Below are 18,492 nucleotides of genomic sequence, written 5' to 3'. Positions count from 1 at the left end.
CGGATAATAGAAAAGTGGTCAGATGACGCAGATGCTAAGCTACAGGAGTGTTTTGCTAGCACAGACTGGAACATGTTCCGGGATTCTTCAGATAGCATTGAGGAGTACATCACATCAGTCACTGGCTTCATCAATAAGTGCATCGATGACGTCTTCCCCACAGTGACCATACGTACATACCCCAACCAGAAGCCATGGATTACAGGCAACATCCGCACTGAGCTAAAGGGTAGAGCTGCCGCTTTCAAGGAGTGGGACTCCAACCCGGACGCATATAAGAATCGTACTACACTGGCTCTGACGCTCGTCGGATGTGGCAGGGCTTGAAAACTATTACAGACTACAAAGGGAAGCACAGCCGCGAGCTGCCCAGTGACACAAGCCTACCAGACGAGCTAAACCACCTCTATGCTCGCTTCGAGGCAAGTAACACTGAAGCATGCATGAGAGCACCAGCTGTTGCGGATGACTATGTGATCACGCTCTCCGTAGCCGATGTGAGTAAGACTTTTAAGCAGGTCACAGACAACGATGAGACAGCCTATAGGGAGGAGGTCAGAGACCTCTCCCTCAACGTGATCAAGACAAAGGAGATGATTGTGGACTACAGGAAAAAAAAGAGGACTGAGCACGCCCCCATTCTCATCGACAGGGCTGTAGTGGAACAGGTTGAGAGCTTCAAGTTCCTTGGTGTCCACATTACCAACAAACTATCATGGTCCAAACACACCAAGACAGTCGTGAAGAGGGCACGACAAAGCCTATTCCCCCTCAGGAGACTGAAAAGATTTGGCATGGGTCCTCAGATCCTCAAAAAGTTATACAGATGCACCATCGAGAGCATCCTGACTGGTTGGATCACCGCCTGGTATGGCAACTGCTCGGCCTCCGACCGCAAGGCACTACAGAGGGTAGTGCGTACGGCCCAGTACATCACTGGGGCCAAGCTTCCTGCCATCCAGGACCTCTATACCAGGCGGTGTCAGAGGAAGGCCCTCAAAATTGTCAAAGACTCCAGCCACTCTAGTCATAGACTGTTCTCTCTGCTACCGCACGGCAAGCGGTACCGAAGCGCCAAGTCTAGGTCCAAAAGGCTTCTCAACAGCTTCTACCCTCAAGCCATAAGACTCCTGAACAGCTAATCATGGCTACCCGGACTCTTTGCACCCCCACCCTATCTTTTTACGCTGCTGCTACTCTGTTAATTATTTATGCATAGTCACTTTAACTCTACCCACATGTACATATTACCTCAACTACCTCAACTAGCCGGTGCCCCCGGACATTGACTCTGCACCGGTACCCCCCTGTATATAGCCTCCCTACTGTTATTTTATTTTACTTCTGCTCTTTTTTTCTCAACACTTTTTTGTTGTTGTTGTTTTATTTGACTTTTTTAATAAGAAATAAATGCATTGTTGGTTAAGGGCTGTAAGTAAGCATTTCACGGTAATGTCTACACCTGTTGTATTCGGCGCATGTGGCAAATACATTTTGATTTGATTTGATTTGATTTCGGAATTAGATGTTCGACGAGCAGGTGTCCATATACTTTTGGCCATGTAATGTAGATGAGATTACATCTGTGATTGAACTGTCTGTCGACTATGTAAAGCGCTTTGAGAACAGGGGAAGCTCAATGTAAATTCAATCTTCAACAGTGTGAGGGCTCCTGTCCTAAAGGATGCCTTGCATAATCCTGTAGAATATATATGGTAAATGCTAGTGCCTTTAGTTCTTTAGTTGGGTTGATATGTAACATTTAATGCTATTGTAGTAGCGAACAGTGGAAGAGAGTACCGTCCTAGCGGGGGTTAGAGCCCGGGTCACCCGACCCTACAGCCCCAGGAGAGTGACTGCTATTTCCCTTAGGAGAATGGTAATGGACTTACAAAGGCTAGGGTCGTTACAGTATGCTTTGCTAAGACGTAATGTCAACACAGTATTTTGTGTGATCTGATATGGTCAGGGGTCTGCAACTCCACGATATATTCAATCATATTAAAATATATAAATAAATACATTTTACAGGAATTATTATATTGATCTATCTCGGTATGGAGACAGGCCTATTTTCCAGGTCAAGCCAAGTCAGGTCTCTACATAGACTCATTGGACATGACAGTGCGACACCGCCACTATGTTCCAGAGGCCAGCATGCGTTCTATATGTGGAGTTTATAGCTCCTTGGGTTTTTTACAGAAAATATATACAGAGGAAAATCAGCCATGAACCATGATCCATCTCTTTATTATTACAGCAACGACATGACTAACGGACATGACCTTAAAGAAGTAATCAGTTTCAGGAATACACTCACACCACATACAGTACCAGTCAAAAGTTTGGACACACCTACTCATTCCAGGGTTTTTCTTTATTTGTACTATTTTCTAAATTGTAGAACAATAGTGAAGACATCAAAACTATGAAATAACACATATGGAATCATGTAGTAACCCAAAAAGTGTTAAACAAATCAAAATACAGTGGGGGAAAAAAGTATTTAGTCAGCCACCAATTGTGCAAGTTCTCCCACTTAAAAAGATGAGAGAGGCCTGTAATTTTCATCAGTCAACTATGACAGACAAAATGAGAATTTTTTTTCCAGAAAATCACATTGTAGGATTTTTAATGAATTTATTTGCAAATTATGGTGGAAAATAAGCATTTGGTCAATAACAAAAGTTTCTCAATACTTTGTTATATACCCTTTGTTGGCAATGACACATGTCAAACGTTTTCTGTAAGTCTTCACAAGGTTTTCACACACTGTTGCTGGTATTTTGGCCCATTCCTCCATGCAGATCTCCTCTAGAGCAGTGATGATTTGGGGCTGTCGCTGGGCAACACGGACTTTCAACTCCCTCCAAAGATTTTCTATGGGGTTGAGATCTGGAGACTGGCTAGGCCACTCCAGGACCTTGAAATGCTTCTTACGAAGTAACTCCTTCGTTGCCCGGGCGGTGTGTTTGGGATCATTGTCATGCTGAAAGACCCAGCCACGTTTCATCTTCAATGCCCTTGCTGATGGAAGGAGGTTTTCACTCAAAATCTCACGATACATGGCCCCATTCATTCTTTCCTTTACACGGATCAGTCGTCCTGGTCCCTTTGCAGAAAAACAGCCCCAAAGCATGATGTTTCCACCCCCATGCTTCACAGTAGTTATGGTGTTCTTTGGATGCAACTCAGCATTCTTTGTCCTCCAATCACGACGAGTTGAGTTTTTACCAAAAAGTTATATTTTGGTTTCATCTGACCATATGACATTCTCCCAATCCTCTTCTGGATCATCCAAATGCACTCTAGCAAACTTCAGACGGGCCTGGACATGTACTGGCTTAAGCAGGGGGACACGTCTGGCACTGCAGGATTTGAGTCCCTGGCGGCGTAGTGTGTTACTGATGGTAGGCTTTGTTACTTTGGTCCCAGCTCTCTGCAGGTTATTCACTAGGTCCCCCCGTGTGGTTCTGGGATTTTTGCTCACCGTTCTTGTGATCATTTTGACCCCACGGGGTGAGATCTTGCGTGGAGCCCCAGATCGAGGGAGATTATCAGTGGTCTTGTATGTCTTCCATTTCCTAATACTTGCTCCCACAGTTGATTTCTTCAAACCAAGCTGCTTACCTATTGCAGATTCAGTCTTCCCAGCCTGGTGCAGGCCTACAATTTTGTTTCTGGTGTCCTTTGACAGCTCTTTGGTCTTGGCCATAGTGGAGTTTGGAGTGTGACTGTTTGAGGTTGTGGACAGGTGTCTTTTATACTGATAACAAGTTCAAACAGGTGCCATTAATACAGGTAACGAGTGGAGGACAGAGGAGCCTCTTAAAGAAGAAGTTACAGGTCTGTGAGAGCCAGACATCTTGCTTGTTTGTAGGTGACCAAATACTTATTTTCCAACATAATTTGCAAATAAATTCATAATAAATCCTACAATGTGATTTTCTGGAGAAAAAAAATCTCAATTTGTCTGTCATAGTTGACGTGTACCTATGATGAAAATTACAGGCCTCTCTCATCTTTTTAAGTGGGAGAACTTGCACAATTGGTGGCTGACTAAATACTTTTTTTCCCCCACTGTATATTTTATATTGGAGATTTTTTAAATAGCCACCCTTTGCCTTGATGACAGCTTTGCACACTCTTGGCATTCTCTCAACCAGCTTCACCTGGAATGCTTTTCCAACAGTCTCGAAGGAGTTCCCACATATGCTGAGCACTTGTTGGCTGCTTTTCCTTCACTCTGCGGTCCAACTCATCCCAAACCATCTCAATTGGGTTGAGGTCGGGGGATTGTGGAGGCCAGGTCATCTGATGCAGCACTCCATCACTCTCCTTCTTGGTCAAATAGCCCTTACAGGTGTGTTGGGTGATTGTCCTGTTGAAAAACAAATGATAGGCCCACTAAGCCCAAACCAGATGGGAACTCGTATCACTGCAGAATGCTGTGGTAGCCATGCTGGTTAAGTGTGCCTTGAATTCTAAATAAATCACAGACAGTGTCACCAGCAAATCACCCCCACACCATAACACCTCCTCCTCCATGCTTTACGGTGGGAACTACACATGCAGAGATCATTCTTTCACCCACGCCGCGTCTCACAAAGACACAGCGGTTGGAACCACAAATCTCAAATTTAGACTCCAGACCAAATGACACATTTCCACTGGTCCAATGTCCATTGCTCGTGTTTCTTGGCCCAAGCAGGTCTCTTCTTCTTATTGGTTTCCTTTAGTAGTTGTTTCTTTGCAGCAATTCTACCATGAAGGCCTGATTCACAGTCTCCTCTGAACAGCTGTCATCAAGGCAAAGGGTGGCTATTTGAAGAATCTCAAATATAAAACATATTTTGATTTGTGTAACACTTTTTTGGTTACTACATGATTCCATATGTGTTATTTCATAGCTTTGATGTCTTTACTATTATTCTACAATGTAAACAATTGTGAAAATAAAGAAAAACCCTTGAATGTGTAGGTGTGTTCAAACTTTTGACTGGTAGTGTACATGTCCTTCACCACATTTTAGTCATTACATTCACACATACTAAAACACACACATGCCACATTACCTTTAACAGGACGTCCACGTACACGTTGTGCTGCGACATTATCTCCCTAATGTCCCACTTAACTCCAGCCATCAGCAGCAGCATCTGTTCGTAGTCTAAAGCCTTGGCCGCCACGACCCAGTATATGGGTTTACGTAGCTCACTGGCCGTGGAGACAGTCTATAAGCGAATGACAAGGAGAATGGAATAAACGAGGACAGTGTCTGTGTCTTAAATGGCACCCTACTCCCTTTATAGCGCACTACTTTTGACCAGGGCCCTGGTCAGAAGTAGTGGAGTATATAGGGAATAGGGTGCCATTTGGAACACACGCATAAACAAGGACAGTGTCAGTCAATACTCACTCAGAACATATTACTGAGTGAAAAAAGTGAAAAAGTGTTTGTGGCCAACAGCCATTTCCACCCTCACTGATAAAGTCATGTGCGTCAGAGGAGATCACGACCACAAACTAATAACACGACAGATTTTGTCCTTCTGCAGAATGACCCGGGGTACTTTCAGAGAAAGGGTAAAAGAAAACACGCCCTCCAGAAAGGGCAGAAGTCCATATAGGTTGCGTTTGTAATTTGGTATCCTAATCCCTATAGCAGGGGTTGGCGACTAGATTCAGCCACGGGCCGATTTTTGTCGGCGCAAATGGTCGGGGGGGATTATTATAATAATTTGTACACTGACAATTTACCACAACTAACCTCAAAAAGAAATTGTATTTGAAAATAACAATCATTTCATACCTTGATTACATTGAGACACGATCACATATGTCTCTTGTGCCATTCGGACTGTGGAACGCCCCTGTGCACTTTATAGGGAATAGGGTGCCATTTTGGATATATCCATAGAGTTGTGGAGTGACTGACCTGTGAGTAGAACTGCTGGAGGAATGGCTTCTTGGCTGCAGGCATCATAGTATCCAGGTGAGACTGAAGGAACTCAAACTGCTCAGCCAGAAACACCCTGGGAAGAGAGACAGAGAGTGAAATCAGTACAGGCTTTTAGCTAGGTGGATAGGCCCACCAAATCAGAAATTGAAGCCGTGTACGGAGAGGGGTAGGGGCAGGAGGGGACAGGGGAGCAGGGGCTTTAGCTGGATGGATTGTGATATTGCAGACAGAATAGGTTGCCATTTTCCCCTCTCTCTCCTGAGCTTTAGAAACATATCTTGATCCCCTGTGCTTATTAACGAGGTCATTTCAGTCCTAACTTCAGATGGAGGTGGAAGGGTGTAGGAGGTACAGTAGCTAGAAATGTAGTTTCGGCCAGGTCATACTGCACCTTCTTGTTGGTTTAAATCAGCATCATATCAGGCGATAAAGCCTAAAACAGTGGGAGTTTTTACATTCTCTGGGTTTTCATCACTACCGCTATACATTAGCAAACACTGAGCCACACAGAATAGTTGTGAGAAAAAAAAAACTATAAATTAAAATCAATAGAAACAAAAACAAAAGCTAGTCCAGTGTAAAAATGGGGCACGGGGGGATTGCAGACATTTTTCAAAATGTGTTAGCATGATCAATGCTATTATTTTCCTTTTTTTTGTTTTTTTTTGTTTACATAAACAAAATTCAAGAAAATAAGGTCAGCTAACTGGGATGTTTGTTCAGGATAGTCAACCAGCCATTGAGGAGTTCAACTAAGAATTTATCACAGAATCGGCATATGGTGGATATTATTCCCCTTGCACCTAGAGTTTTATACAATAACCACAGTTTAATGATGGGCAGAGAGTCAACTGAGAGTGCAAATCTGGTGATAAGTGTTGATGACTGGCCATGCGGCAAGGCCAACGCAAGGCAAGGTGAAGGCATGGGGATTAATGGACCTCATTATAACAGTAGGGTAACTGTTAAATAAACAATATTGTACACTATGGACTAGGGATGCGTCCCAAATGACACCCTATTTTCTATATAGTGCACTACTTTTGACACATAGGGCTCTGGTCAAATGTAGTGCACTATGTAGAGAATAGGGTGTCATTTGGGATAAATCCTAGGGCAGCAGGTGGAAATGCTACTTAGTAGGCTGGAGTCTAAAGTTCAGTTGGGAAGAGATACGTATGAGAGAGAAAAAGAGAAGTAGAGAATTAATAGAAATCGTTTAGCCGTGGAACAACAGATGCACTTTCAGGGATTTTCATTTGGTGATGCAACACGACCCCTTCAGATGTCATTACAGAGGCTAGAGACATAAATTAAACATGTGAATGTCTGTAATGTGTAATTCAAGATGATCGTTACATAACGACATTGTGAGGACACATTCTTTATTAATAACTGCTTGTTGCAGTAGAAGCTAGCTGCCCACTGAGAAATAATTGAAAGCGGGCCTGAAACACATTGAAACAAATTTAAAATCTATGTGGGCCAAATAATTAAGTAGCTAGGACAAAATTAGAACCTCACCAAACCATTACCGCTCCAGACTGCATTACACTCAATCATCGAACATTCACGAGTGTGTTGTCCAATACGCCACGAAACATACACACACCTAGCGCCTGCCTCCCTTTAATATGACAACATTCCCACAAATGAGCCTTATGCAAATACGTTTGTTTTTATGGACTCGAAAAATGTCAGCCCACCATGACCACAAAGCTCATGGTTACCACGGGGAGAGATAACAAGCGGAGTCCTGACATTTATCGGGTTGTGCTTATATAAACACGGCATTTAGACAATGGCGAGAGGCACTTATCTTTCGCACCTATAATCTTGATCTTTGCTCAGGGCCCCGGGGTGGCGGGCCCTCATTGATAATTCCATTAAGGCAGGGCTAAATGAGGCGTTGCAGGCAGAGCAGCCCTTTAAGAGGCTCCCATAGCCAGTAATGGCTATATTAAAAATGGCTAAGAATGGCGTATTGTATGCTGAGCATGTCTGGGTGCTAGGACAGAGGAGTTAGGTGGTGTGTAAGCCCCTTCAATCGCTCCAGTAACTGCTCTGAGGGAAAAAAGGTTTCCGTGCAATTATGCACAGGGCTAGACAGCTGTATGTCTTCTCCCCTAAGGACCATCCCTTCCTTCCTTCCTTTAAAACCCCTTAAGAGTAAGCCCTGTCTAAGCCGGGGGTGGAGGGGTTTACTAAGCTATATAGAATTGTTTTAAGGTCATACCAAGCATCATTTTGCTATTTGATTTGGAATTGTAAGGCCCCTTGAAGTAGAAAAACCCCCAGATCGTCACAAAAAAAAATCTAAAGGAAGTTTGTTCTGAAGTGTCTGTCCTATATCTTAGAGATATTAGAAAGATCAGGAAACATTTGTATTTTTTTGTTTTTACATGTACTGTAGAATATTGTTTGGGTCATCTTATCAAGTCATTCACAAATGTTTTTATTAAGAGGTGTAATAGAGTACTGAGATGGTATTCAAGAAATACGTTGTTTCATCTAATATGTCCATGCAGGAATGCATGATACAAGATATTTTGATGTGCAACCTAGTCCAGTGATTGTCATTAATTTTGGGTTGACAATTAGGCTATTGTTATATTTTATTGTTAAAATAGGGCTCCAGAATTTTCAGAATTGTATTTTGTTCAATGGAAATTAATTTGCCTACATCTTTATGTGCACCAATATCATAGTCTAATTTATTTGGGGCTAATTAACCATCTGAGTAAGTGGGAACTCAAAACCCATTAGCTAGATCGCTAACTCTTAACATAATACCCACTGCTGGTGGCCATGCATTTCACACGCTCCGTATCTAAAAGCCATATCAAATATCTCAGTTGTAAAATAGTTGCTATAAAGCTCAATATTAAGAGTTGAGAAATACCTATAAAAAGCTGAGAATCTCTTCAACAGTGATAACAGTAGTTGCTTCCAAAGTTGTGTTTTTCCTGCAATTGGATTTTGAAATGTTACAGCCTACAATCATAACAATGTTTTTTTCCTCCCGGGGCGCGGAGGAGAGGGAGTGAGTGGGTCGCTCAGAAACAGGCCCCAGCGAAACAGGAACAGGGGCAGGGCAGATACTTTTATTACAGGAATCATGAGGATAATGCACATTATTGTTTGACCAAATCATGGTTTTAGTAGCTTGAAAACAAAGTTTGGAGTAAGATGAGTGCGTAGAATGTCCAGCTTGCATCGATGCTACCAATACAATTTGATACATTCATACATTCTGGAGCTCTGTGATTGGTTTCATTTGGAACGACCCTAAAGTGACTCAGTGGCCGCCACCCTCAGAGACCTTCTAAATGACCATACAGAGGTATAAACAGGATTTCAAAAGGGGGTCTAAAGACCATCTCTTACAGCGACTCTGTGGCGACCACCCTCTGGGCAAGGCCGTAGAGTGTCTCGCTGGCTGTCAGGACAACCAGCTGGCTGAGGTGAGGGCTGGGTACCTTCTCCTTCCTCTCCTCCACTGGACAACCGTGGACGCTGGAGCCGCCTTCCCCCAGAGACTCCTATACCAGGGGGACAGAGAGAGAGAGAATAGTTAGCATGACCTGCTCCTTCCTCCCACACACAGAGTGCGGAGAGTTAGACATCTGATAGACCACAGATACTCAGAGAAGGTGACAGACACATTCACTTTGAGATAACAGGGAGACAGAGAGAGAGACATCAAGACAGAGAGAGAGAAAGAAACACAGATAGAAAGACAGAGAGACAGAAACAGAGAGAGAGAGAGAAAGAGACATACAGAGAGAGAGACATACACACACAGAGAGACCAGTTAGCTTTGAAAGAACAGTGACAGAGAGAGAGAGAGGGATAGATGAGCTGGCTTGGACAGACCAGGGAGACACAGAGAGAGACTTCTTTGGATACACTCTATGGATTACAGGCTAATAGCACCACAGACATTAGCTCAGTGTCCAACAATTAAAGCTGGAGCAGTGAGCTATGACCAAAGGTCAGATATGAGAGTTGGTTTCACCACAAAGAGCTCAAAGAGTGAGCTACAGCAGTAAAAAAAAAAAAATGAAATATCAAATTTACATAAGTATTCAGACCCTTTACTCAGTACTTTGTTGAAGCACCTTTGGCAGCGATTACACACTTGAATCTTCTTGGGTATGACGCTACAAGCTTGGCATACATGTATTTAGTCCCGTGTAGCTCAGTTGGTAGAGCATGGTGCTTGCAACGCCAGGGTTGTGGGTTCGATTCCCACGGGGGACCAGTATGAAAATGTATGCCCTCACTAACTGTAAGTCGCTCTGGATAAGCGCGTCTGCTAAATGACTCAAATGTAAATGTATTTGGGGAGTTTCTCCCATTCTTCTCTGCACACCCTCTCAAGCTCTGTCAGGTTGGATGGGGAGCGTCGCTGCATAGCTATTTTCAGGTCTCTCCAGAGATGTTAGATCGGGTTCAAGTCCGGGCTCTGGCTGGGCCACTCAAGGACGTTCAAAGACTTGTCTCGAAGCCACTCCTGCGTTGTCTTGACTGTGTGCTTAGGGTCGTTGTCCTGTTGGACGGTGAACCTTCACCCCAGTCTGAGGTCCTGAGTGCTCTGGACCAGGTTTTCATCAAGGATATCTCTGTAATTTGCTCCGTTAATCTTTCCTTCGATCCTGACTAGTCTCCATGATGCTGCCACCACCATGCTTCACCATAGGGATGGTGCCAGGTTTCATCCAGACGTGACGCTTGGCATTCAGGCCAAAGAGTTCAATCTTGGTTTCATCAGACCAGAGAATCTTGTTTCTCATGGTCTGAGAGTCCTTTAGGTGCCTTTTGGCAAACTCCAAGCCTGGCTGTCATGTGCCTTTTACTGAGGAGTGGCTTCAGTCTGGCCACTCTACCATAAAGGCATGATTGGTGGAGTGCTGCAGAGATGATTGTCCTTCTGGAAGGTTCTCCCATCTCCACAGAGGAACTCTGGAGCTCTGTCAGAGTGATCATTGGGTACTTGGTCACCTCCTTGACCAAGGCCCTTCTCCATCGATTGCTCAATTTGGCCGGGCAGCCATCTCTAGGAAGAGTCTTTGTGGTTCCAAACTTCTTCCATTTAATAATGATAATAATAATAATAATAATATGCCATTTAGCAGACGCTTTTATCCAAAGCGATTTACAGTCATGCGTGCATAAGTTTTTTGTGTATGGGTGGTCCCGGGGATCGAACCCACTACCTTGGCGTTATAAGCGCCGTGCTCTACCAGCTGAGCTACAGAGGACCATGCTGGAGGCCACTGTGTTCTTGGGACCTTCAATGCTGCAGACACTTTTTGGTACCCTTCCCCAGATCTCTGCCTCAACACAATCCTGTCTCGGAGCTCTACGGAAATTCCTTCAACCTCATGGCTCGGACATGCACTGTCAACTGTGGGACCTTATACAGTGAGGGAAAAAAGTATTTGATCCCCTGCTGATTTTGTACGTTTGCCCACTGACAAAGAAATGATCAGTCTATAATTTTAATGGTACGTTTATTTGAACAGTGAGACAGAATAACAACACAAAAATACAGAAAAACGCATTTCAAAAATGTTATAAATTGATTAGCATTTTAATGAGGGAAATAAGTATTTGACCCCCTCTCAATCAGAAATATTTCTGGCTCCCAGGTGTCTTTTATACATGTAACGAGCTGTGATTAGGAGCACACTCTTAAAGGGAGTGCTCCTAATCTCAGTTTGTTACCTGTATAAAAGACACCTGTCCACAGAAGCAATCAATCAATCAGATTCCAAATTCTCCACCATGGCCAAGACAAAAGAGCTCTCCAAGGATGTCAGGGACAAGATTGTAGACCTACACAAGGCTAGAATGGGCTACAAGGCCATCGCCAAGCAGCTTGGTGAGAAGGTGACAACAGTTTATTTGCAAATGGAAGAAACACAAAATAACTGTCAATCTCCCTCGGCCTGGGGCTCCATGCAAGATCTCACCTCGTGGAGTTGCAATGATCATGAGAACGGTGAGGAATCAGCCCAGAACTACACGGGAGGATCTTGTCAATGATCTCAAGGCAGCTGGGACCATAGTCACCAAGAAAACAATTGGTAACACACTACGCCGTGAAGGACTGAAATCCTGCAGTGCCCGCAAGGTCCCCCTGCTCAAGAAAGCACATATACAGGCCTGTCTGAAGTTTGCCAATGAACATCTGAATGATTCAGAGGAGAACTGGGTGAAAGTGTTGTGGTCAGATGAGACCAAAATGGAGCTCTTTGGCATCAACTCAACTCGCCGTGTTTGGAGGAGGAGGAATGCTGCCTATGACCCCAAGAACACCATCCCCACCGTCAAACATGGAGGTGGAAACATTATGCTTTGGGGGTTTTTCTACTAAGGGGACAGGACAACTTCACCGCATCAAAGGGACGATGGACGGGGCCATGTACCGTCAAATCTTGGGTGAGAACCTCCTTCCCTAAGCCAGGGCATTGAAAATGGGTCGTGGATGGGTATTCCAGCATGACAATGACCCAAAACACACGGCCAAGGCAACAAAGAAGTGGCTCAAGAAGAAGCACATTAAGGTCCTGGAGTGGCCTAGCCAGTCTCCAGACCTTAATCCCATAGAAAATCTGGGGAGGGAGCTGAAGGTTCGAGTTGCCAAACGTCAGCCTCGAAACCTTAATGACTTGGAGAAGATCTGCAAAGAGGAGTGGGACAAAATCCCTCCAGAGATGTGTGCAAACCTGGTGGCCATCTACAAGAAACGTCTGACCTCTGTGATTGCCAACTATTGTTTTGCCACCAAGTACTAAGTCATGTTTTGCAGAGGGATCAAATACTTATTTCCCTCATTAAAATGCAAATCAATGTATAACATTTTTGACATGTGTTTTTCTGGATTTTTTTGTTGTTATTCTGTCTCTCACTGTTCAAATAAACCTACCATTAAAATTATAGACTGATCATTTCTTTGTCAGTTAGCAAACGTACAAAATCAGCAGGGGATCAAATACTTTTTTCCCTCACTGTATAGACAGGTGTGTGCCTTTCCAAATCATGTCCAACCAATTCAATTTACCACAGGTGGACTCCAATCAAGTTGTAGAAACATCTCAAGGATGATCAATGGAAACAGGATGCACCTGAGCTCAATTTCGAGTCTCATAGCAAAGGGTCAAAAAAACTGTTTTCGCTTTGTCATTATGGGGTATTGTGTGTAGATTGATGAGGAAAATTGTTTATTTAATCAATTTTAGAATAAGGCTGTAATGTAACAAAATGTGGAAAAAGTAAAGGGGTCTGAAAACCTTCCGAATGCACTGTATAAGTAGAACTGTACAGAGTGTACAAAACATTAGGAACACCTACGCTTTCCATTACATAGACTGACCAGGTGAAAACTATGATCCCTTATTGATGTCATCTGTTAAATCCACTTCAATCAGTGTATAGGGCTGTGAAGAAGTATTTGCCCCCTTTCAAATTTTTCTCTACTTTTGCATATTTTTATACTGAATGTTATCAGATCTTCAACCAAAACGTAATATTAGATAAAGGGAACCTGAGTGAACAAATAACACAACAATTACAGACTTATTTCATAAACAAAGTCATGCAACACCGAATAAAAACCCACAAATGTCACTGAGTTAAAGCAGTTCTGCATGCAAGAGCTGGCCAAAATTCCTCCAATGTGAGAGACTGATCAACAACTACAGGAAACGTTTGGTTGGAGTCATTGCAGCTAAAGGTGGCACAACCAATTATTGAGTGTAAGGAGGCAATTACTTTTTCACACAGGAGAATTGGGTGTTGCATAACATTGTTAATTAAATACATAAAATAAGTATAATTTGTTTTGTTGTTTGTAAACTCAGATTCCCTTTATCTAATATTAGGTTTTGGTTGAAGATCTGGTAATATTCAGTATAGAAAATATGCACAACATTTTTTTACAGGCCTCACAAGACTCAACTGAAGGTCCCCGGTACCAGTTGAAAAAAATCTATGGAAGTACACTAAAGGTCCCCCTACCTCAACCCAATTGAGATGGTTTGGGATGAGTTGGACCGCAGAGTGAAGGAAAAGCAGCCAACAAGTGCTCAGCATATGAGGGAACTCCTTCTTTTACTTCCTTTTTTTGCTTATTACATGATTCCATATGTGTTATTTCATAGTCTTCTCTATAATTCAACAATGTAGAAAATAGTAAAAATAAAGAAAAACCCTTGAATGAGTAGGTATTCTAAAACTTCTGACCGGTAGTGTATATATGGAGACTGTTTAGTGCCAAAAATAAGGGGTTAAATACATGTAAAAAAATAAATGCATATATGTTTCCTGATTTTTCTTATATCTTTCCGATATAGGACAGACACTCCAGAACAAACTTCTGTTTATTTTTATTTCTTTTTGTGGGGGGGGGGGGGGGGAATATCTGTTTACATTTACATTTACATTTTAGTCATTTAGCAGACGCTCTTATCCAGAGCAACTTACAGTTAGTGCATACATAATTTTTTATACCCCCCGTGGGAAACGAACCCACAACCCTGGCGTTGCAAACGCCATGCTCTACCAACTGAGCTACATCCCTGCCGGCCATTCCCTCCCCTACCCTGGGCCAATTGTGCGCCACCCCATGGGTCTCCCGGTCGCGGCCGGCTACGACAGAGCCTGGATTCGAACCAGGATCTCTAGTGACACAGCTAGCACTGTGATGCAGTGCCTTAGACCACTGCGCCACATCTGTTGTTCCATGTAGTGAATCTGCTATTCAATGCGTTAGGCCAAATACAATTTTTCATCAAATAATTTTTATATATTTTGGGGGGATACATCAAGGGGTCTTAAAATAAAAAATAAAATAGCAAATTGATCCTTGGTATGACCTTCTTAAAACAATTCCATATAGCTTATTTTATTAATAACAATATAATCCAAGCACTAGAAGACATTAGAATCCTCTGCAGACGGCATAAGAATCACAATATTTTTATAAGGTTCAACTACGTGTCAACTAGGTGTGGGGTGTCAAGCTGTGTGTGTTTGTGTATCCCTGAAACAACAGGAGCAGAGCAGCAGGGCCAAATCAATAGCAATCACCTCCAGTGAGTAATGAACAAATGGAAAGCCATTAAACCTGTCCACCATCATCCACTTGCATACATACAGGCTCCATAGTCTCCTGGGGAAAAGAACACATCTCAGGTTACCTAATAATTATACTAAATAGGGTTGCAAAAGTCCAGTAACTTTCCCAAAATGCCTAGGATTTCCTGCTTATTCCTTCTTGATTCCACAAATTTTCCAAAAGGGAAGTTTTGAAAACATGGGCATTTTTGAAAAAGTTACTGGAAAGCGCAAACCTAATTCTGAGAAACTTCTACCAAGTACCAAGCTCTATATAAATCTGTCAAAACATTTAAACATTCAAGAATGAAGGAACATGTGAAATTAAACCACTAAATAATTGCTCATAAATGGCTAAATGACCTTTAAGTAATTGGTTTGGTTGCTAATTAGATATTATGAATCATGCAAGGCCCTGCGATACACTAGTGTCCTGTCCAGGGGGTGTAGCCTACTTGCTCATCAAGCTGCCTCACGCTACAGAAACAGGATATAGGCTCCTTCTCCTATGAGCCGTTCCAGCTCGCAAAAGCCAAGGCTACTTACTTATGGGCTTGTAATTGGTAGGTAATAGCCACGTTGGGGCTACTAGAGACCAATTAATTATCAATAAAGAGTTATCTGAGTCAACTTAGAAACCATTAATCAATGATAAGAGGGGCGGGTCTAAAGGATGAATGCATGTCAAAGAGTCAGAACAAAGAATGAGAGAACGATTTGCCATTCAACATGCAGCATTAAACAGATTATCATGTTCATATCACGGCTGGGGGAATATGAGCATTCAGATGAAGTTCGGAGTCGGGTGAAGATGCCCCTAGACGCTGCTCTTGGGTCACTTTTGCATTTCCCCCACTAATGGTTAAGGTTAGGAATGAGGGAGGGGAAGCTGATCCTAGATCTGTACCTGGAGCGTAATGCTCCCATTGGCAGAACGAGCAGTCAAATATCACTAACTTCCCGGGGTTAAGTGTGTGTGTCAAATACTAGTTTGACAATGTCTTAGGTAGCCTGGTCCCAGATCTGTTTGTGCTATCATGTCAACTCCTTGTCACTCATTGTCAAGCCAGACATGGATTTGACATGACAACACAAACAGATCTGGGACCAGGCTAGTTTTGGGTCGCTAACTTTCCAAATCCCATCCACTCCTGTCTAGGGAACCATTAGATGATGCAAGTTAGCAATTTGGGTGCGCAATACCTTCACAGAGTAAAAACATCAAACTATGTGCAGTAAACTGAAGCATAAACATGATTAACATCCTGCGCTGGTGGAGTTGATCCAGAAAACCCATTAGACTACCCACTCTATTCTGAATCCGATTGTGACTCATGATGAAAGAAACACTCAAGTAAAAGTCATTTATGAACTGACAACGACCCAAAAAACCTGGCCGAAACCGCTTACCCTCCATTTGCAGAAAACAAAAAACAAATATTGATTTGTTCTCAACAGACTTTTTGGGATTTGCGTGAAAGAAATATTGTAAAGCTTTTCACAGCTGTTTTGCTGTGGAAGTAAAGTAATCCATGAGTCCATCACAACAGACTGATTAAAGCCATTAGGTCAAAGTATTTAAAAAGCAATATTGTGGTCAAGATCCAAAATCAAAACATATTTACAGTGTCCATATAAGGAAAGCATTAGTCTCAAAAGGACTTGGTGAGACTGTCCTAATATGGACATTGTACAAATTCATTTCATCTCTGGTCAGATCTGTCTGTTTGTCTGATGCTGATGAAAAGGCTGTCCTTATATAAACTATATATCTAGTGCATTCGGAAAGTATTCAGACCCCTTCACTTTTTCCACGTTACGTTACAGCCTTATAAAAAAAAAAAGTGATGACATTTTTTCCCCCTCATCAATCTACACACAATACCCCATAATGACAAAGCAGAAAAAGTTTTTTTTGACATTTTTGCACATTTCTAAAAAATAAAATACAGAAATATCATATTTAGTTTTTGGACCAAGTCTAGGTCCAAAAGGCTCCTTAACAGCTTCTACCCCAAGCCATAAGAATGCTGAACAATTAATCAAATGGCCCCCCGGACTATTTACATTGACACCACCCCCCCTTTATTTTTACACTGCTGCTACTCGCTGTTTATTATCTATGCATAGTCACTTTACCCCTACCTACATGTACAAATTACCTTGACTAACCTGTACCCCCACACATTGACTCGGTACCAGTACACCCTGTATATAGCCTCGTCATTGTTATTTTATTGTGTTACTTTTAATTAAAAAAATATATTTTGTTTATTTAGTAAATATTTTCTTAACTCTATTTTTTGAACTGCATTGTTGGTTAAGGGCTTGTAAGTAAGCATTTCACGGTAAGGTCTACACCTGTTGTATTCGGCGCATGTGACAAATAACATTTGATTTGATTTATATACACTACCAGTCAAAAGTTTGGACACACCTACTCATTCCAGGGATTTTCTTTATTTTTACTATTTTCTAAATTGTAGAATAATAGTGAAGACATCAAAACTATGAAAAAACACATTTGGAATCATGTAGTAACAAAAAAAGTGTTAAACAAATCAAAATATATTTTATATTTGAGATTCTTCAAATAGCCACCCTTTGACTTGATGACAGCTTTGCACACTCTTGGCATTCTCTCAATCAGCTTCATGAGGTAGTCACCTGGAATGCATTTAAATTAACAGGTGTGCCTTCTTAAAAGTTCATTTGTGGAATTTCTTTCCTTCTTAATGCGTTTGAGCCAATCAGTTGTGTTTTGCCAAGTTAGTGGTACACAGAAGATAGCCCTATTTGGTAAAAGACCAAGTCCATATTATGGCAAGAACAGCTCAAATAAGCGAGAGTCCATCATTACTTTAAGACATGAAGGTCAGTCAATACGGAACATTTCAAGAACTTTGAAAGTTTCTTCAAGTGCAGTCGCAAAAACCATCAAGCGCTATGATGAAACTGGCTCTCATGAGGACCGCGACAGGAATGGAAGACCCAAAGTTAACTCTGCTGCCTCAGAAATTGCAGCCCAAATAAACGCTTCACAGAGTTCAAGTAACAGACACATCTCAACATTAACTGTTCAGAGGGGACTGTGTGAATCAGGCCTTCATGGTCGAATTGCTGCAAAGAAACCACTACTAAAGGACACCAATAAGAAGAAGAGACCTGCTTGGGCCAAGAAACACGAGCAATGGACATTAGACCAGTGGAAATGTGTCCTTTGGTCTGGAGTCCAAATTTGAGATTTTTTGTTCAAACCGCTGTGTCTTTGTGAGACGCTGTGTGGGTGAAAGGATCATCTCTGCATGTGTATTTTCCACCGTAAAGCATGGAGGAGGAGGTGTTATGGTGTGGGGGTGCTTTGCTAGTGACACTGTCACAGATTTATTTAGAATTCAAGGCACACT

At 42.3% G+C, this 18,492-nt stretch overlaps 1 protein-coding gene across 1 annotated transcript in view; it reads right to left on the bottom strand.

Annotated features, from left to right (window-relative positions):
• Nucleotides 1–18,492, bottom strand: part of LOC311124834 (syndetin-like) — a 287,319-nt gene that overhangs the window by 14,071 nt on the left and 254,756 nt on the right. The window contains exons 23-25 of the mRNA XM_084158339.1: nucleotides 9,350–9,504; nucleotides 5,939–6,035; nucleotides 5,076–5,234 (exon numbers count right to left, since the gene is read on the bottom strand). Of these exons, the coding sequence (XP_084014465.1) occupies nucleotides 5,076–5,234; nucleotides 5,939–6,035; nucleotides 9,350–9,504 (411 nt within the window). The remainder of the gene's footprint in view (nucleotides 1–5,075; nucleotides 5,235–5,938; nucleotides 6,036–9,349; nucleotides 9,505–18,492) is intronic.

Source organism: Coregonus lavaretus, assembly GCF_964263955.1.
Source record: "Coregonus lavaretus genome assembly, chromosome: 3".
NCBI classification, from domain to species: domain Eukaryota; kingdom Metazoa; phylum Chordata; class Actinopteri; order Salmoniformes; family Salmonidae; genus Coregonus; species Coregonus lavaretus.
This window is presented reverse-complemented; position numbering and strand designations above follow the sequence as displayed.